This window comes from Fusarium tjaetaba (assembly GCF_013396195.1).
Source record: "Fusarium tjaetaba strain NRRL 66243 chromosome Unknown NRRL66243_c0000095, whole genome shotgun sequence".
NCBI lineage: Eukaryota > Fungi > Ascomycota > Sordariomycetes > Hypocreales > Nectriaceae > Fusarium > Fusarium tjaetaba.
Genome location: NW_023501291.1, coordinates 93,073 through 120,563, shown reverse-complemented (window position 1 = coordinate 120,563; position 27,491 = coordinate 93,073). Strand labels below are relative to the sequence as shown.

The 27,491-nt window shown below is 49.2% G+C and overlaps 4 protein-coding genes across 4 annotated transcripts; 2 read left to right on the top strand and 2 right to left on the bottom strand.

The window, feature by feature from the left end:
• Window positions 1–3,140: 3,140 nt before the first annotated feature.
• Window positions 3,141–5,504, top strand: FTJAE_5088 (branched-chain alpha-ketoacid dehydrogenase kinase mitochondrial precursor; the record flags this gene model as incomplete). The annotated part of the gene is made up of 5 exons (XM_037351559.1): window positions 3,141–3,155; window positions 3,213–3,253; window positions 3,306–3,374; window positions 3,432–3,518; window positions 4,316–5,504. 5 exons carry the CDS (start codon window positions 3,141–3,143, stop codon window positions 5,502–5,504), a joined length of 1,401 nt encoding a protein of 466 aa, XP_037207834.1.
• Window positions 5,505–6,117: 613 nt separating this feature from the next.
• Window positions 6,118–11,559, bottom strand: FTJAE_5087 (chitin synthase; the record flags this gene model as incomplete). The annotated part of the gene is made up of 3 exons (XM_037351558.1): window positions 6,118–7,492; window positions 7,543–11,241; window positions 11,291–11,559. The coding sequence occupies 3 exons, from the start codon at window positions 11,557–11,559 to the stop codon at window positions 6,118–6,120; spliced, it is 5,343 nt and encodes a 1,780-aa protein (XP_037207833.1).
• A 4,406-nt stretch (window positions 11,560–15,965) lies between these two features.
• Window positions 15,966–21,681, top strand: FTJAE_5086 (chitin synthase; the record flags this gene model as incomplete). The annotated part of the gene is made up of 3 exons (XM_037351557.1): window positions 15,966–16,273; window positions 16,342–21,590; window positions 21,650–21,681. The coding sequence occupies 3 exons, from the start codon at window positions 15,966–15,968 to the stop codon at window positions 21,679–21,681; spliced, it is 5,589 nt and encodes a 1,862-aa protein (XP_037207832.1).
• Window positions 21,682–22,199: 518 nt separating this feature from the next.
• On the bottom strand, window positions 22,200–25,650 carry FTJAE_5085 (URB1 nucleolar; the record flags this gene model as incomplete). The annotated part of the gene is made up of 2 exons (XM_037351556.1): window positions 22,200–25,435; window positions 25,494–25,650. 2 exons carry the CDS (start codon window positions 25,648–25,650, stop codon window positions 22,200–22,202), a joined length of 3,393 nt encoding a protein of 1,130 aa, XP_037207831.1.
• Between the last annotated feature and the right edge of the window lie 1,841 nt (window positions 25,651–27,491).

The following is a 27,491-nucleotide window of genomic DNA, read 5'->3' as shown; positions in this document are numbered from 1 at the left end:
GCAAAAGAAAAATTGCATGCTTCCATGACAATTTCCTTTCCCTTTTTTTTTCACTGGGTCTTGACATCAAATTCCTTTTAATGGGTGCTAATTTCTATGCCCGACTCAACACTTTCACCACCAAGCTTCCTACCTTAGTTTAGTCTCCGAACCTCGAAGCCCCGCCGATCCCGTAAAGGGTCTACTGTTGGCCTGTCGCATTTGCTTTCTGGAACAGGAACTGGAACAGCAGACCACTTTCTTTGCATTTCGTAGTATTTGTGTAGGTATCATCATTTACCCGGAGTGACAACTTGACATAACTTTTTACTACGTACAACCATTAGGTATCTCAATCTACTATCTATACCAGAGCCATGTTACTTGGTCTTGCAATAGACATACCTTGGACTCGTGACCTTTGGCTGACTTACACCAACCATAACAAACACTAGGCCAACTACCGCAATGTCTTGCTTGTTCGCTTGTCTTTGAATTGAAGCTCCACTAGCCTTGATCGTAATCGTATGTACGCAATAGACAGCCCTGGCGTTTATAACGTTTACCGCCTTCGCCTTGTTCCGCGTCTTCCGTCGTAGATCTAAGCGGGCCCTAGCCTGATATTCGGGACAGCACTGCGGATATTCATCGTATGTTTCCTCTTCAGCCTCCTTGTATACTTATTACGGAGTACATGGTTGAACTTTAGGCCATTGAGCTGCTTGTTCGTTTGATACAGAGCTATTGGCGAGTTCGTCGGGTGAATCCGATTTACAATGGCCATCATGCGATTCGTCTTGTATGAGGTGTTAATCGCAAGTCTGCTACTACCTTTGACAGGGGCATCGAGTAAATCATACCTCGAAACTTTTGTCTGAGCTTCCGTCTGTTCAGAAGTTCGTGTATCTCATCCTTGGTGGCAGTTGTAGCTGCTCTCCATCGCTATAGGGTTGAGGCTGAACACTGCGACTTCTGGTCTCCCGAACTCCCACGTTTGTCATCAGCATATTCCAGAGCCTCTTAATACGCTCGTGGAGGATCTTCACGTCAGTCTCGCTTGAACCTTACCCAGTAAGTCTATCTACTATGCGGGTAGGGTACAAAGCCAATGCTTATCGATTCGCGTGGAAATCGTAAATTGATTATTGGATACATAACCACCATCACATATGCTATAGATTAAGTATCAGCTGTGACGACTGTTCACAAGAAGCAACAGCACCGTCACATCTATACAGCCCTGGGGTTTACTCACACTCCCCACCCACTCTGATGCATCATTACCCTATTGGCTCAGCTAAACTTACAAGTTCAGGGACAAAACCAATCAATGGTCGCTGACAAAGACCTATCTCCAGGGTCCACCCTTAGCTCGATCGTCAGAGTTCCACACTGACGACCGGTTCGCCCTTGATACGACGTATTCGTTTACGTGGAAATAATCGGGTTTACGCCAGTGTCATGTTATGCCGTTCGCAGATTGACGAATACATGGTTTGAAAGCGCATAATGGTATTCTATCGCCTAAGGGACAATCAGCAGAGGAGGGTTTATTCTTAAAGAATGGCATATAGAACTTATATACTTATTTTCGTCAGAATCCTACCTGCAGGAGGTGCGTCAGCAAGACGCTTTTCTAATGCGAAATTCGTTTCTAATTACGAATATGACATTAATCACTATATAGGTAGTCTAAAGCTGTCAACCACTCAGACTTTAACTATAAGTTAAAGCTATGAGTGTTGTTTATACCCTTGCTGAACGCCCGGCCTCATTTCATCTCACTTTTAGTCACTATGCCCGAATACGAATGCGACCCTGTTGACCGCGGTGAAGTCGCTGTGTCGGATTGCAACTCGTAACACGGCAATAATCCGCTCCCCTCCCCCGCCCAGCGTCAAAAGAGTTGACTTGCCTATAAATAAATATTTCTCCTGAGGCTCCTACAAGTCGTATACATATAGCAGTGTACAGTATATTGACCACGTGACTTGCCTTCCTTTATGACTACCTACCTACCTTACTCAAGAAGCTAAGAAACTCGCTAAACCTGCAGACTGATAAGCTTATCATAGGCTTATTTTGATCCAGTTTTGCTTCCCTTATTATCTATCATCGACGTTACCTGCTGGAGAAGAGTTTCTGGCAAGCGGGTTTCCGCTAGAGGTGGGGGATCGCCAGGATCATGAGGGGTATCCTTCAATACTGCCTACCCTATACTTGGCCTTCAAATTCTTGAGATGTTGTCATTGCTGTTTTTGACAAACATTCATGCAGTTTAGATCAAAGCTTTTGCGGTTTCTAATATTTGTGTTTATAGAAGTGTTCTCTGAGTTGTTTTTCTCTATACTTATAGGTTAAAGAAGATCTGTCAGAGACTAAATGCTTTCCCTTTTATATCAAGTCATTAATTATAGATATATCCTTTAATATATATAACAGTGCCAGTTGACCTAAAAGAATCTGTTTATATTATAGCGTAGATAAGGTTTTAGAGGAACTCACGATCGGCCTTCATATTTATTAGTACTTCGCCCCAAAACGCCTCATAGAGAGAATTGGAAGAACCCCTATCAATGTTTGTAAATATTTAAGTTATACAATGCATGACATTCTCGTCAGTGCCACGTTTCATATCTTTACTGTTCGGCCATCTAATACTCTACAAAGGTTACTCGAGGCTCTTGTTAAAAGAAACAGTACTGAAATCTCAACAGTAAGATCATGTGCTGTGCTTTTATCTTCCCAAACACGTCATGGCTGTCAGACATATGCCGGCGTCACACAAGCTCCCCTCGATTGCGTCATGCCCGTGATGAGTGAGATCTGTAGTTACCCTATAACAATCGAGAATCGCCATACAGCAGTCTCTCCACCAAGAGAGATACCGAAATGGGCAGCTGGAAGGGAGGGTGATTCACTGGTATCTAACAAACTGCGATAGTGGATTCTGTCGCACTTACACCACGTAGTCCCGCGTATGCCTGCTTCCAAAACGCTGTAAAGCAGGGCACCCTGCGTTGTAAAGGATGGGTCATGGTCACGCACCCGCCCGACTTATAGCGAGTATAAGTGGCAGCATCCGCAGCCATGTGAACTTAGAATATCCATACACTACCATCCTCAAAAAACAACACTTCCATCACTCAACCAAGCTCATCATGCCTTCCTACATCGTACATATCATCTTCGCCATTTATCCTGTGTCGGCATCGACTGACAATATCTCATAGGTTACCTGCAAGGACGACGCGTCCGACGATCAAGTCAAGTCGTACGTGCCCGCTCGAAAGAATATTCATTTATATGAAATTGACCGTAGATAGTGCCAAGCAGCACGCCATTGACCAGGGCGGCAAGATCACACACGAGTACAGCCTCATCAAAGGCTTTGCGTAAGTTAACCTCGTGTACATGTACAGTTCTATGGTGATAGCTGACAACGATTATAGAGTTCAGTACGATGACGACAAGATCCAAACGCTTGAGAACCACGAGCACATCAAGGCAGTCGAGCCCGATGGCGAGATGAAGACCCAGTAATCGAATGGGAAACAAGTGATGCGTACGGAGAGGCCATCGATATCCATACATAGATTATCACAAGCTCTACTGCATCGGCGTCAGGGAATATAATCATTAAACTGCCTTCTACCGAGAGGTTATGCCTTACCCATGGTTGCTTGAAACACACCGAGTCTAGCATTTCAATATAGAGCCCTCTCGTAGTAGTAGGATGACTATCTGACAGTCTACGATATGATGCTTGGCGGGGGGACCGACTCGGTGACGTATGCCCGTCACCCCGCAATTGTGAGCCGTGTGATAAGCGATAAGCCGGTCCCAAGCGCCTTCATTGGAAGTGGCAGCTCTCAACTCCACCCGGACCGTTGAAGAGTCATCCACCTCGGGGACATTTACTGGTCTGTCCAGCTTCTACAGATCAGTCCCATACTTTCTCATCCCAACGACATTATCTCCAAGAGGAGTGTGAAAACAGGACTATTACTAAATACACCACAATGCTGCAATGATTGCTTCTTCAACCAGGTTCATAAGGCAGCGAGGGCCTGCTGCCTCTACTATTCTTCCGTCATGGTCCTGTTACACCTCACATCGATGTTCATCTCAATGGAGGGGCCCGAGACAACCGCATTGGGGCCATGAAAGCACACGGAACCGGCTGGTGACGAGACGGGGTTTGCACTCCCCAAAAGTGTCGGATGATGAGATTGCGACCCTGGCTCGACAACATCAACATCCTCTGTGTCTCGCAGACCTCGTGAGGTTTGTCTAGCTCCTCTTCTAGCTACTCACAATATCTGACAATCTGTAGACACGGTCGGCCACCTCTATCCTCCAAGTCCCTCCTCTCATCCGCAAATTTCGCCTTATCTCTTCTTCCCGTGCGCCTCGCTCATCGTATCCAAGCGCTTCGCAACCTTCCTTACATCGTCGTTGCGAACCCGAACATCTCACGTATATACAACAACTATCTCCATTCTTTATCAATACTCCTTCCATACTGGCACGCGACCCGTGAAGGACGACCAATCTCGAATCTCGAAGACGAGATACGCTTCACAAATGTACTGGCCGAGCTCGTTGCGACACACACCGATACTATCCCCATTCTTGCAAAGGGTTTCCTGGAATGTCGACGATATGTATCTCCCGAAGAGGTTACAAGGTTCCTCGACCAGCACCTCCGCGCTCGAATCGGTACGCGCCTCATTGCGGAGCAGCATATTGCACTTCATTTCAGTTCTCAACCGCACTTTGACCCTAATGCTAGTCCAACACCGTGCCCCGATGACCCCTCGTACATTGGAGTCATCGACACAGCTCTTCGCCCCGCACAAATAGTAGAGTCATGTGCTGGCTTCGTCGCTGATATATGTGAGCTTCGATATGGCGTCCGGCCTCTTCTCTATATACACGGCGAGCCGGACACCACATTCGCATTTGTCCCTATGCACCTCGAGTACATAGTTACTGAACTGCTGAAAAATGCTTTCCGTGCTACAATTGAGAACAAGTCTAACGAACCTGTAATCGTCACGATCGCACCAGAGCCTGCCTTGACCGAAGAACCCTCTACAGCATCTTGGTCAATTCCATCGACCAAAGACAGCGATTTTGCCTCAAAGGACAGCCGGAACGCCACCAATAACGATGCGATAGTTCCTCTAGATGATAATGCTCCAGGAGTGACGATTCGTATTCGCGATCGTGGTGGCGGGATTCCACCAGAGGTCAGCCCGAATATCTGGTCGTACTCATTCACCACCTTCTCCGACGACATGGATGACTTCCCAGGAGATGGCAATGGTGGCGACGGTCTCAGTGCGATATCCACTGCCAGTACTGGCGGTAGTTCCATCGCTGGACTGGGATACGGTCTACCTCTGAGCAGGGCGTACGCCGAGTACTTTGGAGGTGGCATTGCGGTTCAGAGTCTATATGGCTGGGGAACGGATGTATACCTACGATTAAAGGGCGTCGGAGATCTGGGTAAGAAGTAGTCGAGGCATATAGCATTTGGTACTGGATATCTCAGTCACATACGAAGCCATGGTTGAGTAATGAGATGAAGCGGACAGATAAAGAACATGATTACAAAACGAGGAGGACACCAGAACGACCGGTAGGATGAGACGAGTGAACGATGTAGCATGAAAGCAATTTGGGCCGAGAGGAGAACATTCACCGGGCAGAGTCAAAGTACTGACATATAATTTTTCAAGGTGAAGCGTAAGCAAGATAAGCGAACATGTTGAAAGACTTGACAGCAGGTAGGATTAAAAGTATGAGATATGAACCATTAGTGGTCCCAGCCAGCCATTCATTAAGAAATAATACCATTTTTCAAGATCAACCAGTAAAAGCTTTCCAAGGAACGACTCCCATATCTTATATCTGCCCAGGAATAAAAAATCATAACCAACGCCTGCCGGTATTCTCGCTTCCTCATTTTTGAACACCCGTGTTTCCATCATGCTCTGACTGCGCCAGCAACTCGATCCAAGATTGGGAAAGACTATAGCTGCGACACTGTATAGACCTAGTATAAGGTATGTACCCAAGATTAGAGTATAAAAAACAGTTAGAAACCCTTCATTTCCCTTCAGATGCAAACTACATGTTCTCCAGCTCGTGGTCGATCTGTCGATCCATAAATGTTCGGCGTTCACCAACAAGCTCGGTCTGAAGACGCTGCTCTACTAGAGCGCGAACTTGCTTCTTGGTCACGGTGTCTAGGTCAACCTCGCACAGAACTGAGCGAATAGACTCGACGATAGCCATGTCGTTGGGCCCCGCGTGGCCATGCTGGAAGTCGAACGACGACTGCGATCGCATGGCATCCGGCATGGGAGATCGAGCGCCACTGCTGAAGCCCAGAGCAGTGCCAGATCGGCTATGTCCACCGCCAGTGGCGGGTGAAAGATTGGCCTGACCACGGAGGTTGCTCACGCTGGGATGTTGGCCAGGGTAGTCCTGGTATGGTGACTGGCTGCGCATGTCATGAACACCTGTGCCCATAGACATCATCGACTGTCGATGCTGCAAGGGAGAATCTTGGAAGCCCATGGTCGATGTGCGACCGTTGTTGAAGGCGGGGGACTGAGGAGGCATGTAGGTGTTGCGGCCAGGCATACCAGTCAAGACAGAGCCCTGAGGGCCAGCAGAGTACACAGACTTCATCTCATCAAGCTCATAGTTATCACCATAGGAATAGTCGGTCTTCTCCTGGTATCCACCGCGACGTCCAGGCAGGTTGTTAGCTAGAGCGTAGTCATCCCAACGCTGCAGAGGAATAGAGCGAGGGTCGAAGCCTTCATCGTCAACGGCGACGACCTGCTTGTTGCCCTTCTCTCCAATGACGATACGGGTGTTACCCCACGAGAAGTTATCCTGGTTCCAGAAAGAGTAGAGGGGAAGGATGAAGGAGTAGATAGGGAAAGCAAGGAGGTAGATGATCATCCATCCAATGTGCTGCCACTGCCTCTTGAGAATGAAGATAAGAGCCTGGAGACCATAAACAGCAGCAATCATAGCAATTGAGATGTACGGAATGGGTCCAGAGCCTGTGGCCAGAATGTAGATAAGGTAACCAATGTAGACACAGGTCGAGGGGAGAATAATGGTACCGCAAAGATCAATAAACACAACAAAGCGCATACTGAAACAGCAGAAACCACAGAGCTCCTTCAGTTGCATGAGTTCAACAAGGTTGTGGATGGTCGAGTTGATCCATCGTCGACGTTGAGACAACAGAACACTCCACGACTCGGGGGCAGCAGTCTTACACTGGGCATCGGGAATGAACTTGTAGGACATCTCAGGGAAGTACTTGGTCATCAAGGTGGTAAGATAGCGATCCTCGCCTAGAGACAGAAGGTTCTTCTTGTGGAGGGTGTCCACATCACAAACACTGTAGTCCTTGATAACAGCATCAGAAATGATGAGAGGCTTGCCCTTGTCAACACTTCGGAGACGGTACATGGTGAAGCTAAGCGAGGTTAGCAATTGACATAACGGGAGAGCGGATTAATAACATACCATCCAGGCAAGCAAGTAACGCTGCCAAACAGAGATTCGAAGGCCTTTGCAAGATGATGAGAGATGAAATATTCGTAAACCTGGATCATGGTCCACCAGGTCTTTTCATCGTTTTCCAGGGTAGTTTCACCACAAATACCAGCAATCTTGGCGTTGTGAGCACAAGCAGCAACAAGACGGTTGAGCGAGTCTTCCTCGACACAGGTATCGGCATCGACCATGAGAAGGTACTCATAAAGCTCAGGATCCACACCAATGATGTTGTTGACCTGATGGAACATTTCAAGCTCAAGGGGAGACATGGGTGCTCGGTGATGGACACGGTTGAGGAAGCTCATGAGCAGGATCTGAGAATCACGCTTGCCACGGTTACCAGGCTTGGCCTTTGACTGCTCAGACTCCTTTCCGACCTTGACGACGACGATGTAGGGAACAACGTTTCCCTCAAACTCGTAGAGACCAGAGTAAACCTTGCCGTAGTTGAGTTGCTCACTGCTAGAGCCGACGGACTTGAAAGGAAGCGCAGGAGGATCAACCTTGGGATCAACGCCAAGAATGTCGAGAACAATCTTGGGGGTGGGGCGATCATTACCTTGACCAACGACGACACCATCACATATGACACAGATGAGCTTGCGCTTGTTGTCGTACTGGAGGGCGGTCAATGAATCGAGAGCCTTTCGAAGAGAATCTTCACCCTCGGTGTAGACAGGGACTTGGCAGATGACAAACTTGTCCTGCGGTGAGGGACGTCGCTTGGATCCGAACTGAAGGGCTGCAAGGAACTTGACAGCGGTGACGATGCAAATGATGACAGCGAAAGCCAGAAGAAGGTAGTTGTTGACCTGGCATCGTGGCGAATCACGGAAATCAAGGATACCCTTATACGCAATGTTTTGAATGCACTGCCAACTGTTCTTAAGGTTGGCACTGACAGTCTCGTTCTTTGCATTGGCGATAAGCAGGTCGAGATCCTTCTTAATGTTGGTTCCAGGGCTGTTCTTCCACAGGTCTACCATATCTTCGTTAAGGAACTTGTACGAATCGAAGTTGTCGTTGACGTCGAGGGTATGTAAGTAATCAGTAAGATCATACACCTCGTTGCCATAGGTGGCCCACATGTGTTGCTCGTTTGCACCCTCGTTCTTGACCTTGCTCTTCTTCCAAACGAGATTGCCATGGTAGTATTCCTTGATCTTGGGCTGGAACTTCTTCCAGTACCAGTCGGGATCATGAAGCGCACTGGTACGATCACGGGTATAAAAGCCGGAAGTATGCTGGGCCAGGGGATTGGTGATGGTGTCGTTGAAAGTGAGCTGAGTCGTCTCCTTGATACCAAGGCCTCTACAAGCCCTGTTCAGGGGAGGCATGAAGTAGTCATCCATGACCATACCAGAAAGAGGCAGCATGTTGGACTTCGTGACCTTGATGCTGGTATCACTGTGCTGTTGTTGCCAGAAATCGGTGATGTCGTAAACCTTTCCGTGGATGGCTACCCAGAAGGCCTTTTCGTCCTCTGCGTGGCTAGCAACCTCCTTGACATTCCATGCCTTGTTTGCATTGGGGCATAAAAGCTTTCCGAAACCGATAATCCAGAAGACGACCATGCCGTTAATAAGAATAATCAGGAAGAAGAGAACGAATTTCTCACGCCAGGCCATGCGAACATCGGGTCGTCGCATACGTCCAATGAACTTGAGAAGAGGTGAAGGAATCCAGAAAGTCAGGGCCCAAACGAAAGCAATCCATGCTCGGCGACCGAAAGGCAAAGGCTTGGACTCGATCTTCTTGTTCTTGGCAAGTTCGCCATCCAAAATTCCGGTGAACTCACCATCCTCGTTGTAATAGACTTGACCCTTATATGTGTCACCCTTGGTACCGAGACCGTAGTCACCGGTGGTCTGAACGTTGCGCATAGCCGAGGGGGCAATGGAGGGTGCTGATTGGGGGTTGAGGTTCTGATGCTGGTTCAAGGTAACCTGGCTCATGTTGCCTTGGCTGAAGTTTCGAGTGTGCATCAGCTGATCATTGCTTCCGTTCAAGCTGTTATCCATGGCAGGAGGAGGGAAAAAACCGCTGCCATTGGGAGGATTGGCTGAATAACTTGTGTCAAAACCAGAAGTGAAAGGATTTTGGCCCATGCTCTGAAGACTGTGAGCGGGCTTGATATCAAGCATGGTCTCTGCCTCCCACCAAGGACCTTCCCGAACCCAGATTCGCTCCTTGCCGATGAAGACTTCGCCATTGCTCCATCCTCTCTCGAGCATCCAGGTCTCGATGCCGTCTTTGCCATCCTTGCAGCCGAGAGCGCCGTATCGACCAACGAATTCGTCGACGTCGAAGTCAGCGGTGTAATCAAGGTTGCGATTGCGGCGGTTAGCCCACTCGGGAAGTCTCCATGAGCGAAGCTGGCGGGAGACTGTACCAGCTGACCATGCCGAAGTGATGGCAGGGAGAGTGGCCAAGTTGGCAGGCGAGTCATCCGTAGGATGAAGGGAAAGATGGAACCAAGTACGGCTGGCACTCAAAAGGGCAGGCAGATCGAAACGACCTGCGCGACCAAGGCTGATTCCTTCACCCTCGACAGGGAACAACAGCTTCTTTACGAAACTGTCATCTTCGGATCCATAAGCAACCTTCTCCAAAATGACCTCCCGCTTCTCGAGATCATGTTGGCGGTCCCTTCCCTGGGGGCCAGTCATAATGCCCAGATCAGGCGCGACATCGGAAACGGCTTGCTGCATCTCACGAACCACAGAAGACCCAATGGGGTGGACCTCGACACCATCTTCAATCATCTCAGCGTTGATTCCAATGGTATCATCGAAAATGGTACGCATGGCTAGGGCCCGGCCGATCGAAGGCTCGGGAACTTCCACAACTGTGATTGAGACGGTATCACCGTCCTCGTTAGAGGTGGGAGTGCGCACACCGCGGCCATCAATGGACTCGTCGCCATCTCGAATGCGAAGCATCTGAGCAGCAATAGCGCTGTTGGCCTTCGAAATCACCCAGTCCACAAGAGCCTCGTACAAACCACCAACGAGTGTTCGACGGTCCTCAGTGCTTAGCTGCTGCATGAGCACCTCTGGTTCCATTCCAAGAAGGCCACTAACATCCTCGCAAATCTCCTCGAAATCGTCTGAATCGGCATCGTAGTCGAGAGTGTTGCCGAGCTTGAGCAGACCAGCAAGTGTGGAAATGAAGTTGCGGTGGGCAGAGCCCTTGATACCGATCTCCTTCAGAGCTTGACGGAAGTCATCGGCCGCGGCACCATCGTCGGCGGTGATCAGGTAGGATGGTGGCTCATAGGTGCCGGAGCGAGCCAATAGGGCATACGCTGAAGGGGATTTGAGGCCTAAGAATTCTCGCTCGGCCGGTGTCGATGCTGATGTCAGGAGATAATAAAAGACATCAAAAGCACGGTAGCCAGCCTCGGCGGGGATATTGAGCAAGCCGTTCTCGGTGTCGATGCCACCTTGGGATAAAGCAAGCGAGGCGCCTGTAACATTTCCTCCCAAACTCAAGGTCAGTGTAACGCCGAGAGCGATCTGTCGTGGAGCGGAAGCATTGTAGGGAGTGACGCATCGGAGAAACGGTTGTAAAGCTTCCAGAGACTTGTAGATGGAAGCAGGAATGGCGAAGGGGAAAGTGTTGAGGAAAGGCACGAGCAATGAAGGAGTTGACTGGTGGAGTGATCTGTACAATGTTAGGATAGCGGAACATAATCGTTTTTAAAGAAACTTACCCCAAGATCACACAGCCATCCTCAGCACGGCGTCTTGCATGTTCCCAAGCTCGAGCAGCGAGAGTAGCATCAACAGTAGCTCCAGCCTGAGCAGCGGTAAGCCACGTATTGACAACTAGACTGGTGCTGGCATCGAGTTGATAGGGCTGAGAAGACAGGTAGATGTTGTGGATGGCGTTCAGGAGAGTTGTGGTGGACACCTGGGCGGCTTGAGGACCACCACCCAGGGCCTCTGAAGCCATCGAGTACATGGACATTCGGCTGGCCATGATGAATGACGGTGATGCCCTCGACGGGGACAATCACAGGTTATTACACGTTGCGATGTGAATGTTGTACACGGGACTGGGTTCAACGGCCGAGATTAAGTGCAACTGAGCAGACTGACTGTTGAAGGGTATTACGTCCTAGGAACGACAGACGGGTAACAATTAGTAGTGTGAGCGAATGAATAGACCAGAGGTCCGCTGCAAGCAATTGAATGCGGCTTAAAGGCTTGGAGTGAGTTTGTCGAATGATGAGATGAAGGTTTTGGTCGCTGGGCAACGCCACCCTCCTTTTGGGCTGATCGAATGAAGTATCACGGCCTGGGCGGCTGTGAGTACTAATGCAAGGAGTTTGGTCAAGGTTGATAATTGTTAAGTAACGATTGATTGATGTAAAAGAGACACAGCCAAAGCGAGTGAGGCCGGTCAGTTGAAGCTGTAGCGAAAGCGAGAGCAAAGGGAAATGACAAGACACAAAACGCTCTCGAAAGAAAGGATCCCCAAGAGTTGAAGAAACGACTGGGTCTTGTGCTGGACTGGGCTGGGCTGGGGAGGTACCCAAGGTAGTCTAGAGACAGCAACCTAAGGTAGCCGAGTAGCGAGTAGAGGATGGGCCTCCACTGTCCTGTATGTAGGTATAGTACTGCGCTCTAGTGCCGTAGTAGCGCCCCCCAGCAAAAAAGGGCGTCTCCGAAAATGGATACGGCTGATGTGATGCACTGTGTACGGAGGACCATAGAGGGCTTTAGATACAAGTCCAACGTCCCAACTCGATATTGGTAGCATTCAGAACGTGGCGCATCAGGCGCGTTATGCACTTCAAAGGGGTGGTTTCACTGGACGAGAGGTCAATGTTCTTTTCAGCTGCGGGTGAAATGGACACCAACAGAACATACTGGCCACTGGAGGCCCATCGATGAACAACAACAACTTCCAACTGTCAATTTAACTGCTTCTATCATATTCTTCCAACACCCAGCACTGTCCAATACTGTACTGTCTGTCACTACAAATGGATCTGTGCATCCATATCTAAACTTGGAACAGCCGGACGTACCATCGCCTGTCGGGGTAAGGGGCCCGACCCGAGGGCAGGGCAGTAAACCTTGTGTTTAGTAAGGATTGGGTCTGGATTGGAGTTTAGGTGTGTGGGCCGGCTCAATACGAGGATTAGGACAATGTACATATTCTTTCACCTGCATTGGCTACGCGTCCGTCCTCTCTGTCTCGCGATGCACAACACGCAAAAAAAAACTTCGTATGATGGAGGATGACTGAATGGATCCATCTTGTTGAGTGTGTCTTGGTGATCTGGAAGAGGAACAGAGGCTGTGTCGTGTCGTGTCGTGTCGTGTCGTGGTCCTTCGTTTGTGCATGCGAACCTCAGTATCCGCAGTCTCCCTGAAGTGTCATGATGTGCTTTTACATCCGTGACGGTATGAATAGCATCCCTACGTGGGTGTTACACAACCCATAATTTCTCCTCGTCTGTGGTTACACTCTGACAGGCTCACCACCAGCATGGTCTGATCAAGACAGACGTCAACCGGCTCGAGAGATCGTATTGTCCGAAGATCTTATCTGGTTGCGGCCCTAATCTCAGGAGACTATGACTATCACAGATCTACATGTAACTGTTGCTTTCCAGGCTATTCTCTCCAGCTCGATCCGCGGTTATGTGCCACAAGACAAATTTGTAACGTTTGCCAACATCTGACACGCCTCATGGCGCGTATGGTAAATGCCGTAATCCATAAAATAGCCAAGGTAGTCAGCGGTAACGTAGGCTTCGACGGGAGGTGCGTAGTGGTTCTCGTTAGTTCTAACGGTAATGCTCCCTGCTGGCAATGACAGCAAAAGTGATCCGCAGCTGGGACAGGCTAATCCATTTGCTTTTCCTCCGCCTCATATCATCTCGCAGATCAGCCAGTAAGGATGTCTCAGATGTTCTGACGGAGCGCGCTTCCCGTCCACTCACGCTTCGCAAAATTGAACGAACTCTGGCATGGATGTCGCGTAAATGAGAACAACAAATAATACCGAAAGCCTCGTGATCTTATGTAGTCGTGACGAACAAAGACAGGCTGCTCTCCGTCACGATGATTGTGCCTCCTCCACATGACGCGCATCAATGGACTCCCGCTCCCCTAAAATAAAGGTTACAGGGAATTGTTGCGGGCTAGCATCGTCGTTCACACATTCCAGAAGGCCGAGTGGTAGGATCGATCACTGGAGCGGTCTTGACCCCAGTAAGGCGATAACATTCCCTGGTTCAGTTGACGCTTGCCTGAGAGGTTTGCTGTTGGAGTTTGTTGAACACCCCTGAGAGTACCTCAAGAGAGATTGTCAATATGTAGCCTTCATAATCACTAAAATTGCATTCTTTCCTTGCTTGTCGATGGCGTAGGGTAGGGCAGGTAGAGGGTCCTGCAATGACGTTTTATAAAATATTTTAGGCACATGCTGTCTTGCCCAGACTTTTGCTCATGTCTCGATCCCTTCAAGTGTCTCGGAAATGCCTTATAAAACCTGCCACCATGATGAGACGGAACTGGGGCAAGAAAACAGCAAACCTTGATATAGGGTGCCAAAATAAACTCATTAAAAGCTATCCGAAGCTTAGACTATATTACATAAGTCTTTTTGTCACTCAGGATCGGGGTTCTGTGTTTTCTTTCCTCCCCTAGGCAGCCAACATCTTCAATGACCCGAGCACCAGTCAATTGGTCATCTGGATTTCAATATCAAGGAAGCCGAAGTTGAGGCAGAAACATGTCTCAAGCTTTGCAACGCAAAACCGGACTCTACCTATAGAGACAGAAGCCATAAGTTGGTCCATACCAGTACGTATTCACACAGTATGGGACATAAAATGGAGCATGGGGCATCAAAGTAAACAAGCCTTTTGTATGACCCGCTGTGTCGTCCCTGTCTGTGCGGGTTAGCTTAGCATTAGGGGATGCCATTTGAGGAACAACTGGTTGGTTACTGGGCCAGAGTTGGCAAGGGTTTTCTTTTTTAGGGGTCTACTATTGACAGAGTTCGCGCCGGTCATGATGAGCTACGATTTGTTGGTGCATATGTCCGTCTCCTGATGAATGCTGCAGTCATCAACAAAACAGCTGAACCTTTGGCCCTCTGCTGGCAGACGGGAAACGGGTGGAATGCTTATCACAAGACATGGTCTCAAGTTATAATTGTCATGGCTGACCGTTTGTGGCGTGTAATAAGCTAGATGAGTTGGACAGAGCCTCGAGCCACCACCGCCGGGTCTTTTATTAAAATCGTGGCATTCGATCTCATCATGATTGTAAAATTCAATTAGTTGTCCGCAAGCGCAGTTTCAGAAACCGTCAACACCCCTATACATACAAGTAGTACGTATGAGGAAATACGCCAACTTTAATTGGCACTTGAATGCACTCCTGAGTGGTTTTTAATGCGAAGAAATGCCACTCATCACACACTTTCAGCTGAAGTGCCGAATTGCTTCAAATGATTCAGGAGGACTAATATTTAATATGTCGCTTTATGACTGAATGAGTTTGATCCAATGGTTGAGCTCATCATAGCAGATGGCTCACAGGACTAACATCATCTCCCAAATCGTGTTTATTACTAATGACACTTGAATATCTCAGACTCACCAAAGACTGCCAAGAGCCAGACGAGGTGAGGCGAAAACAGAGGCAAAAAAAGAACAGAAATAGATCCAGGGGGGGAGATGTTGAAGCTTTCCGGCAGTGCCGTGTGGCTATGGGCAGGGTAAAACCTCGTATGGCGTCCATTTTTATGCCGTGGCCGTGGGACAGCATCCAAACATAGAAATTGTTCAAGGCCAAAGGGGGGCCTTGCGCTATGCCCGAGCTGCATTAGTGGTATCAGTAGTCTACCGTACTGACAATCCCACCTTTTACCATGTAGAGAGTAGAGAGCACTCTCCCTGTCGTGTACGAGGAGGAGAGGAGACTTGCATGTGGCCAGTCCAGTCCAGTCCAGTCCATTTCAGTCCAGTCCCAAGAAAACAATCCCTTTTCCCAGCCGAGCCCAGGTTGTTTTCGTTGGTGTTCATACCTTTCCTTTACCTTGGCAAGTAGAGTTACGACTACCAGTCCAAGTCCTATCGTTCTGGTGAAGGCTTCTGTTTCCGGGTCCTGGCTCTTCTTCCCTTTTTTAAATCTTTATTATTGTTTTTATCCGACACTCGTTTTGTCTACTAGCATTCTAAACCTTCGCTGAGTGCCTGCTTGACTGCTGAACAACCAACCTAGACGATAATACGATCGAAACCAACGACGACCATAACAACTTCCTAATAACCCAATTCGCAACCACAGCCTTACTGCCGAAACCCAGATCTACCGAGTCGTTACAACCTTCGAGAGCCACTTGCTGGCTGCTTATCCATCATGGCCATGAGCCTCCCACAGCTCGGCGGCGCAGGAGGCCCTCACACTCAACCCTCTCTGCCATCGCTGCCTGCACATCTTCAATCCGACACGCATCTCACTGCTCATCTCGCCAGTCGCTTTCATGTCTCGCATCCTACCGCTCGACTGTCTTCTCACGCCCTCATCTCTCTCAACACCTATACCAACTCCTCAAAGGGTCCCGATGGTGGCAAGGAAGGTAGCGCCATGGCTGGCGCCGAGGAAATCGCTGACAGAGCCTTTCTGCGATTGGGACATAGATCCGAGAACCAAGCCGTTGTCTTTTTGTAAGTCTATGATGCTGAAAGCGTGGGACCTGAACCCAAAGTTTATCAATACTAATATACGGATTCAGGGGTGAATCTGGCGCTGGAAAGTCTACTATTCGAGCCCACCTCCTGACTGCTCTTCTCAACAAATCGTCAACGCCTCTGTCCACAAAGCTCTCTCTCGCCGCATACGTCTTTGATAGTCTCACAACTACCAAGACTGCTACAACACCCACTGCTTCCAAGTCCGGGCTCTTCTACGAGTTGCAGTACGATACTTCAGCCACCACAAACCCTGTTCTGATTGGTGGTAAGCTCTTGGATCATCGCCTGGAGCGTAGCCGTATCGCCGATGTTCCTACAGGAGAGCGCAACTTCCACGTTCTGTACTATCTTCTTGCCGGAACAAGCGAGGCCGAAAAGTCTCATCTCGGCTTGGACGGTGGTTCTGTCACTGGAACCACTCAAAAACGATGGAAGTATCTTGGCCATCCCACTCAGCTCAAGGTCGGAATCAACGACGCAGAAGGTTTCCAAGTTTTCAAGAATGCTCTGCGAAAGCTCGAATTTCCTCGCGCTGAAATTGCCGAGATTTGCCAAATTCTCGCCAGTATTCTTCACATTGGTCAACTAGAGTTTGAGACAACTAGCCAGACCAGCGTAACTGGCGACGATAGTGGTGGTTTCTCCCACGAGGGTGGTACAACCATCACCGCTGTCAAGAACAAGGATGTTCTCAGCATCATCGCTGCTTTCCTTGGTGTCAGCGCCGCTGACCTCCAGACCACCTTGGGATATAAGACCAAAATGATTCACCGAGAACGTGTTACTGTTATGCTCGACCCCAACGGTGCCCGTGCCCACGCTGGAGAGCTTGCCCGAACACTCTACTCCCTTCTCGTTGCTTGGATTCTCGAGACCATCAACCAGCGACTTTGTGCACCCGAGGAGTCTATTGCCAACACTGTCTCGATCGTCGATTTCCCCGGTTTCTGTCAGCAAACTCCCACTGGCTCTGCGCTCGACCAACTTCTCAATAATGCCGCTACCGAATGCATTTACAACCTTACTCTCCAGAACTTCTTCGACCGCAAGGCTGACATGCTGGAGTCCGAGGAGGTCAGTGTTGCTGCGACCAGTTATTTCGACAACTCGGACGCTGTTCGAGGCATCTTGAAGCCCGGCAATGGTCTTCTCAGCATTCTCGATGATCAAACTCGACGAAACCGAACAGATATGCAATTCCTTGAGGCTCTCCGAAGACGTTTCGATGGCAAGAACGCTGCTATCGAGGTTGGCTCTGCTCAAGCTAAGCTTCCTGGAAGCAACTTCATGACTGAGAACACCTCTGCCGTCTTCACCGTGAAGCACTTTGCTGGTGAGGTGGATTACCCTGTCAAGGGACTCATCGAGGAGAACGGCGAGATCATCTCTGGTGATCTCCTCAATATGATCAACGGTACCAAGAGTGAGTTTGTTGCTCGCCTTTTCGGCCAAGACGCTCTCCAGACCGTGACTCACCCCAATGAACGCACTACTGTTATGCAGGCTACCGTCAGCTCAAAGCCCATGCGAGCGCCTAGTGTCATGTCTAGAAAGACGCACCGAACTGGTCGCCCCAGCACAGCTTACAAGCGCCAGCAGCAAGAGGCTATGGAGGAGTTAGATCAGCAGAGCCAGGCTGGAGAGTCTAAGAAGAACGCCAAGATGACTCTCGATCAAGGTGCTTCAGGCCAGTTCCTTGCCTCGCTGGACAACGTCCAGAAGGCTGTCACTGACCCCGGCACCAACTCATATTTCGTCTTTTGCTTGAAGCCCAACGATCGACGAATTGCAAACCAGTTCGACAGTAAGTGCGTTCGTATGCAGGTCCAAACTTTTGGTATTGCAGAAATCAGCCAGCGTCTTCGATCTGCCGATTTCAGTTTATTCTTGCCTTTCGGCGAGTTTCTGGGTATGACGGATGCGGAGACAATTTTGGTTGGCAGTGAACGAGAACGTGCTGAGATGGTCATTGAGGAGAAGCAGTGGCCCCAGAATGAAGTCAGAGTCGGTGCCACTGGTGTTTTCCTTAGTGAACGCTGCTGGATGGAGATTGCCCAGCTCGGGGAGGCAGTCTCAGTTTCTGGTCGCTATGGTGGCTTGCCTTCTTCCGATGCTGGTGATGGTCTCACACCTGCTGAGTCTATGGCTTTCGGCGCCTCCAAGGAGCATTTGGTTTCCGGTGGCAATACCCCTCTCATGTACGGTGAGAAGGCCAAGGGTGGTTACTTCACCGACGATACTCGATCCGAGGCTGGTGTTTCTGCATTTGGTGGTGGTGACATGTTCAAGAACCTCGACACACGTGAGCAGATGGCTGAGCGAGGCAACGAGAAGTCTCTCGAGGAGGTTGAGGAGTACCGAGATAAGCCTAGCCGCAAGCGCTGGGTAGCCCTCGTCTTCTTCCTCACTTGGTTCATCCCCGACTTTGCCATCAGACTGATCGGACGTATGCCTCGAAAGGATGTTCGTATGGCCTGGAGAGAAAAGGTGGCGATTAACATGCTTATTTGGTTGATGTGTGCCGTGGCCGCCTTCTTCATGGTCGGATTCCCCACGCTCATTTGTCCCAAGCAGTATGTTTACAGCTCCAACGAACTCTCTTCCTACGACGGCGACAAGGGCAGCAAGGGCGCCTACGTTGCTATCCGCGGCTTCGTTATTGACCTCAATGCCTTCATTCCCAACCATTATCCTGGTAGCAACCTTGTCAGTGAGGATACTCTCTTGAACTATGCCGGCAAGGATATCAGCGCTCTTTTCCCCATCCAAGTGTCTGCTCTGTGCCAGGGCAAAGACGGTCAGATTCCTCCTGAGGTCACTCTTGACAACCGAAACACCAACATCACTGGTCAGCCACAGCTTCTTGCTTCCAGAGATATTGATGTCAACTCCGTCTACCATGATTTCCGTTATTACACCAACGACAGCCGACCTGATTGGTACTTCGAGCAGATGTACACCTTTAAGCATGTCTACCTCAAGGGCCGCATGGGTTACAGCCCCAAATATGTCAAGAAACTGGCCCGAGACAGTTCTTGGAACGTCGTCACTATTCACGGAAAGGTTTACGACATGACCAAGTACCTCCAGGGTGGTCTCCGTCTCAAGGCCAAGGCCGGCAAGCCTACTCCCAACATCCCAGGTGCCACAGACTTCATGGAGGACAGTGTCGTCCAGCTGTTCCGAAGTGCCAAGGGTCAGGATGTTTCCAAGTACTGGGATAACATCAAGCTCAGCCCTGTCAAGAAACAACGCATGGAGACCTGCCTGAACAACCTCTTCTACATTGGTGACTCAGATACTCGAAACTCCGTCCGTTGTCAGTTCGCTACGTACTTCATCTTGGCTATTTCAGTCATGCTGGCATCTATCTTGGTCTTCAAGTTCCTTGCTGCGCTCCAATTCGGTGGCAAGAACGTGCCCGAGAACCTTGACAAGTTCGTCATGTGTATGATTCCCGCTTATACCGAAGATGAAGACTCGTTGCGACGTGCTATTGACTCGCTTTCTCGCATGAAATATGATGATAAGCGTAAGCTTCTTGTCGTTGTCTGTGACGGTATGATTATCGGTCAAGGTAACGACAGGCCTACGCCTCGCATCGTGCTGGATATTCTTGGTGTCTCCGAAACCGTCGACCCCGAGCCTCTCAGTTTCGAGGCTCTCGGTGAGGGTATGAAGCAGCATAATATGGGTAAGATCTACTCGGGTCTTTACGAGGTCCAAGGCCACATCGTCCCCTTTATGGTCATTGTCAAGGTGGGCAAGCCTTCTGAGGTTTCTCGCCCCGGTAACCGTGGTAAACGAGACTCCCAGATGGTTCTCATGCGTTTCCTCAACCGCGTCCACTACAACCTCGCCATGAGTCCCATGGAGCTGGAGATGTATCACCAGATCCGCAACATTATTGGCGTGAATCCGACCTTCTACGAATATCTCTTCCAAATCGATGCCGATACTGTCGTCGCTCCAGACTCAGCTACTCGAATGATTTCAGCCTTCATCGATGATACTCGCCTGATTGCTTGCTGTGGTGAAACCGCTCTCACCAACGCTAAGGGCTCTTTCATCACTATGATTCAGGTCTACGAGTACTGGATTTCGCACAACTTGTCCAAGGCATTCGAGAGTTTGTTCGGCTCAGTCACTTGTTTGCCTGGTTGTTTCTCCATGTATCGAATTCGCGCTGCGGAGACCGGCAAGCCTTTGTTCGTCAGCAAGGAGATCGTTGAAGACTACTCCACGATTCGTGTTGATACCCTGCACATGAAGAACTTGCTCCATCTTGGTGAGGATCGATATCTCACAACCTTGCTCCTCAAGTATCACTCCAAGTACAAGACAAAATACCTCTTCAGCGCACAAGCCTGGACTATTGCTCCTGACTCTTGGTCTGTCTTCCTGTCTCAGCGACGTCGCTGGATCAACTCTACTGTGCACAACTTGGCTGAGCTTATTCCTTTGGCCCAGCTTTGCGGCTTCTGCTGTTTCAGTATGCGTTTTGTTGTCTTCATCGATCTTCTGAGCACTATCGTCCAACCTGTCATTGTCATGTATATCGTGTACCTGATTTACCAAGTCGCTACCAACCCGTCAGTTGTGCCTATTACAGCTTTCTTGTTGCTTGGTGCCATCTACGGTCTACAGGCTGTCATCTTCATCCTCCGACGCAAGTGGGAGATGGTTGGTTGGATGATCATGTATATTGCTGCCATTCCTGTCTTCTCTTTCGGTCTGCCCCTGTACTCCTTCTGGCACATGGATGACTTCAACTGGGGTAACACTCGAGTTATTGCTGGCGAAGCCGGTAAGAAGATCGTTGTTTCAGACGAGGGCAAGTTTGATCCCAGCTCGATCCCTCGCAAGAAGTGGGAGGAGTACCAAGCCGAGCTATGGGAGACACAGACCCAGACTGCTCGTGATGATGTGCGATCAGAGATCTCTGGTTACAGTTATGCCACCAAGGCTCAGGGACCCTTCTCTGAGTATGGTGGTGGCTACCAGCCCAGCCGCCCTGGCTCAACAGCTGGCTTCGGCCACCAGAACATGTCTCGCATGTCTCTGGCCCATTCTGAGATGCCTGGCAACCGTGCGAGCCAGTTTGGTGGCTCGCAGTTCTTCTCTCCCGAGGAGATGGTTGGCATGCCTAGTGATGATGCACTCCTCGCCGAGATTCGCGACATCCTCAAGACAGCCGACTTGATGACTGTCACCAAGAAGGGCATAAAGCAAGAGCTGGAGAGGCGATTCAATGTTCCTCTAGACGCGAAGAGGGCCTACATCAACTCTGGTAAGTCAATACTCTATAACCCATTCATTTCATTCGATCTCATGCTGACAATTTCTCAGCAACTGAAGCCCTGCTTTCTGGCCAATTGTAGACTGTTTAGACTCAGCATGTATCCATTGAGACGGTCGTTATAATGCTCATACAGCCTTGCGACAATCATGTTTAAATTTGTTTTGGAGGTCTTCATATTTGAAAACGGCGAATTTTGGATGGGAAATTAAAAACTCAACATTTTTGTTAACGGCAGAACCAAAAGGCTGCTCTTATCCATATTAATGCGTGGGGTAGTCAGCGAGGGAGAGTATCTTTTGTGTCCAGGGGTATATATATTTTGTCGTCTTTATGGTGTCCGTTCTGGTTATTGTTTGGTAGATGGATGGATCTGTACATATGTGCGAACAAATTTGAACAATGATGTTTCAGTGATAACGTTCACCATGAATTTCTCAATTGATGCTTGAAGTCGACTGCACAGATCGCGAGCATTCGAGTACCTTATAGGAGATGTTTGTTTCCTTGATACGTGGAAGTCTTTGTCGTCTTCTTATGCTGGGTATTAACAGTTGTATGTGTAAATTTGTCTAGCTTATATATCCAATCCATTCATCTTTAGAAATCATGCTTGGCAAGTAACTTTTCGACGCCACCCTTACTCCAGACCTTGACCTTTTCTCGGTCACATGTCTCCCATACCCTTGCCATGAGTGCAACCATTACATCTGCCTCTTCACCTCCCTCAAATGCAGCCCGTTGCGAGTCCAGCCAGCTGAGGATACCGAAGCGAGTCGTCAACGTGGTGCTACCGCCTTCGATGCAAGTCGCGCGGTACAATAGACGTAGCAGACGAGTTCGTAGATTGACACGTAAGTAAGGGTTAGCACCGAGAGCGAGTATCTTCTCAAACCATCGCTTGCGATGAAAGATGCCAAGGTCGGAGGGTGTGCGCAAGCTGTCAAGGAGGTACGTGAGAAGCCATGTGATTTCGGTGTAATACTTATCATCTTCTGAGGGTTCACCGTGAAGAATGTCGTGGGCGAGGGGGAGCTTTTCAGCAGACCAAACAGGGCTGCGTGTGAGGAAGCTGTTGATTTTGGGGTAGAGTGGATGCAGTGGATTCTTCAGGACATCCAGAGCGTGGATGGCGAAGGCAGTGAAGGCAGAAGGGACTGGGCCCTTGTCAACTTGATCACGCGATGACTCGGCAAGTTCGCACAAGAGGAGCCAAACTTGTTCCTTTTCTTCGTATGAAGATTCCTTGAGCTTGGCAGCCATCTTGAGAATGCTGGTGAGGGATTCCTTGCGGATGTTGGTATGGGGAGAGGAGAGGAGGCGAATCAAGGCTGCTGCCCAGCCGTCTTCAACGAGGTCTTCAGCGTTTTTACCGGCCCATTTTGTCAAAGCTGTGGTATCCTCGTCTTCAGGGAGTGGTACATGAAGCATAGCCTCGAGCTTTGAAGAATCAATGGTCGAGCCATCTTTTGAACCCTTCACATCAACAGTATCGGCATCAGGCATATCTTCATCAGCATCTGTATCATTAGATCTTTCCTCCTTGAGCTTTTTCATCTTGACCTTGCTTGAAGAAAACTGTCCTGAGATGCGTTTGTATAGAGCTTTGGTGAGTTGCTTTCCGGGCTTGAATGTGTATGAAGTAGAGAAGTAGCAAGATAAGAATTGGCCAAGCGCAGCTTCTTCATCGCTGCTAGCAGAGCCCATTGCAAACGACAACTGCTCTACTAGGGTCACGTTAACCAAAGCAGTCTCACTACCAGATAATACACCATCTTCCTGGGCGTATGTTTCTAACAAATCGAGATACTTGATTGGCGAGGAGGCACATCGGTTGACGCAGTTGTCAACATATGACCAAACTTTCTCCATTGGCTTTGCCTTGCTGTCGGCTAGCGTTGTCTGGAGGGCCTCGAATAGTGGGCTCATCAGGGACGCTTTCGTTACCATCTGGTTCTCAACTGCGACCTCGCCTAGAACCTTCTTCAGCTGTTGGAAAGATAGATCTCGCTTCTTATCACAAAGCAGCCGTAGGAGGGCGGTGTATGGCGACGATCCTGCTCCATCAATAAGATTGTCTATCCTTGAGAACCAACGCATACCAGGGGAATAACTGGCAATTGACACCAAGTTCTCGAGCTCCATAACTCTTAGTGGCTCGTCATCATGCTGCTCGCTTTCCTTGTTGAGCGACTTGAGAGCTTCTGTGAAGAAAGGCGAAACGTCAAAGTTGGCAGCAAGAGCAACTTGGGGAATAACCTCATAGTAAAGGCGTAGCAAACGACTGGCCATGGTCTTATGGAGAATGTTCTCAGCTGGTATTCCCTTGTAAGACCGAACGATTTCCTTCATGTCCGGAATGCGTTGGCAAAAAGCATCGATTAAACGACGGCTCGCTTCTGCCCAGACAGGATCACTGCCCTTCGGAACCTCTTCATGCATCTTGACAGCTTCAGCTAACTTCTCGATTGCTACGATCAGAATGCGCGTAGCAAAGAATGATGTTAGATTGGATTTGGAGGAGAGACATCGGATCAGAACTTTTTGATTGATGGGGAGTGGAATAATGTTGCCGAGGAGGATGGACGTGGGAGGAGGTGCCTTAGCAGATCGCGATCGATCTCCGAAGCGAGGAGGGAGAGGTAGTTGCATAGTATTGAAAAGGAACGCGGCATATCCAATCCATGTCATGGATAACTTTGGTTCGAACGTGAAAGATCGGTTGCTTAGGAAATATTTTGCAGCAAGTTCAGGGGCAGCAGTGAAGATCGCTACCAGAAGCTCGCTATGTTTCAAACTGGACCAAGGACGCAACTTTTGAGCGAATTCGGCAAGGACAAAGTTGTACACAGGAATGTCTTGTTTATATCTGTCGGCGAAGAGAGCGCCCTGTGTACCAGCCTTAGCACGCTCACTTGGCGCTGGGTCCTCTTCAGACTCTTTGGGGTATAGACCAGTGGAAGGATATAAAATGCCAGCAGTAGGCGTCGTGCAGATGTAGATGAGGAGTTGGTGGGCCTTATAGCTCACCGTTGACTTCTCATCGACATCTTCGCCATCGCTGGTGTATGTGTATAGAGCTAAGAAGCGCACCAACGACTTGGTGTTGAAGCATCGGAATTTGACTTCTCTGGGGACCTTGTCATCTTTGAGGACATAGAGCTTTAAAGAGTCGAGAATATCCACAACGAGGTAGGCAGGGTCGCTTTTGATCATATAAGTCACATGTGACAAAAGTTCCTTCTGCGATACAAGTTCTTTACGCCCATCTGATCCCAGGAACTTGAGAAGGCTCAAGAAAAAACGGACAGCATTTGTTCTGACGGAAGCTTTGCGCACATCTTCATGCGTATCTCCAGTATGCCCGATTTCAAGATTTCGCCCAAACGATGTCAATGTGAAATTTCGAGCGCGGAAGATTCGCTTCGCATAGGCGCCCCCATCTAGGCATGTGGCTTCTCGAAGGAGACGGAGAGTAGGTGAGATGATAAAACCCTTGCTCTTTTCTGCTGACAGATTCTTTGCCAATGATTTCAATTGCTGTTCTTGGAGAAGGGTCTGGCAGATACCGAGGCCATGCTTGACAAGCTGTAGTGAGCCTGAGAGGATCTGGAGTAGCAAAGCCAGAACAACGGCAACAGAAGACATGACACCATCGTTGTTAACCTGTACGGCGAAAGACCACATTTCCATGATATCGTTGAGAAAGACTGCATCTTCGGATGTATCTCTGGGCTTGGCGGCTTCAAGGTATTGATGTAGAATGTCGAGGTTGGCTCTTCGGTCGCCCTCTTCGTGAACTATTTGATCGAGAAGATTCTTGAAAGACTGAAGACCTACAGGGGTATGTATCAGTTCTAATTCGTTGGTGCCTTCAATAACATCGTCACTGACCGTGCCTGGCGTTGCGCAAATCCTGGTCGAAGGACAGCAGATTGCGCAATTGATCGCTTGAGGTGACTTCTTCGCTCGTTGGTGTCTCGTGTACGACTTTCTGGCGCTTGCGAAAAACAGCAGCGCCATCTCCGCTGTTGAAGTCTCGTTTGCCCATTTTTGACGACCTCGGAGCTTGTCGCGATCAGGATCTCTAATCCATGAATTTACTTGACTTTTTGGCGTTTTGCCACGCGTGACCGCTATCCCGCCTGCCAGATTCGGAATTAGGTAGGGACCAGCAGTGGACATGGTGTGCGGTCGGTGGATCTATTACCCGGCGTTTGAAGTTCATCTGCGATTCTTCAAGTCTTGGGGTAAATAACATGAAACCTGACAAATCTTGACATAGGCCAACTATATTTCAGTTGACAGCACATAGTCGTCCTCATCTGTGGCACTGTTTGGCCTTCCAATATGTTTCTTTGTGTTGTGGCTGTTGTATTTTGAGACACTGGACTTTGAGCTGTTCAAAAGCTCAAGGTACATACCATGGTACACAGGAACTTGTCTGTACGTTGGGACGGTAGAGGCATTGCGAGGCTAGCGAGGGATACCAGATGGTTCCCTGGAGCAAAAGGACGTTTGCATGTGGCGTGGATCTTTGCATGCTACTCTCAGCAACTTGCATTCGCTCTTCCAATGCCTTCAACGTTTCCTTGGAGTGATGGACAAGTGATGCCATGACTTGGTAACATTGCATAAAACAGCATTGCCTTGCAATAAACCTTGCCGGAAGATAATCATCACCATCGGCGTCTAATCAACTACTACTCCTCCCACACAGAACGAGTCAAACAAACCAAACAACTCCACTCACAAAACGACGAGACCGCATCGCTCCCACATCGTGAAGTCAAATGCGCCACCCCCGTTGCATCCGCCGCTGTAGAGTGGAAGGAATCAACTGCGCAAGAAACAAGGAAAATATACATGAGAGGGCCTCCGCCTTTTTCGACAGCCATTCCCGAAGTCAAGACTGAGACAGGTCGCCCTCCAAACTGATTATTGCGCCTTGTGCGGGACGCTCTAAAAAAAACCACCAGCCAGAATGAATAAAGGCCGCCACTTGAGCATTCATCATATGCTACTTTGTGCTTGATGGCGGACACCATCGCATGTGAACGGGCTTTTGTCTCCAGTATCTTCAGAACCCCTCTAGGGCAAGCAAGAAAACTCAGGGCCTTTATCGTTAGTGACAAAAAAGCCAATGTAAAGGCCCTCTAGCATACGCTAGAATTGCCTAAATCTTTTCATCATGCTGGATTACAACCTAAGGGACCCTTTGACGAGCTTCTGGATGCATCCCTGCTAAAGCTAAGGTAGCTAAGCCAAGGTTGCGAAGCCACCCATGCTTCAACTTTAAGAGTCGCTATTTTAAGAATCAAGTAATGGCAAAGCCAGGGGTACCCCTCAGTAAACACTTTCATCTGAAGACAAGGCAGCGGAAGGAAGCGCAGCGGAATTTCGCTCGCAAGGCCCAAAAGCAAACAACACTACGCGACTCCCTACTAAGCTAACAACCATGGATGTTTGCAGCAGCAACAGGGAGCGGTCCGGCTGTCGATCAGGCTTGACACCGACCCAACTGCACGGTTTGACCCTTTATCTCTCTGAGTCGAGGTGCCCTAGTGTCCTAACAATAATTACCGTACTTTCCTGGCACACTTTCTCTTGACCCCACAAATGAAGCCATCCTAGCATCCCACCTTGTTTGTTGGTGTTGAGTGGTTTTGGTGACTCTCACTGAGACAAAAGCCGGGCTGTGCATTGTTTCTCCGGCTGAGAGACGAAGAGGCAATTGCAATACGACATTGCTATCAACGTAGTATGGCCGCTTACCGTCAGGGACCACTGAAGGGCCAGGAAATGCATTCCAGCCGTTCTGGTCTACCTGAGCCAAATATCAATATCAAATTTCGGGGCTATCATCGTTTAGTCATTTTGTCTCAAGATTTC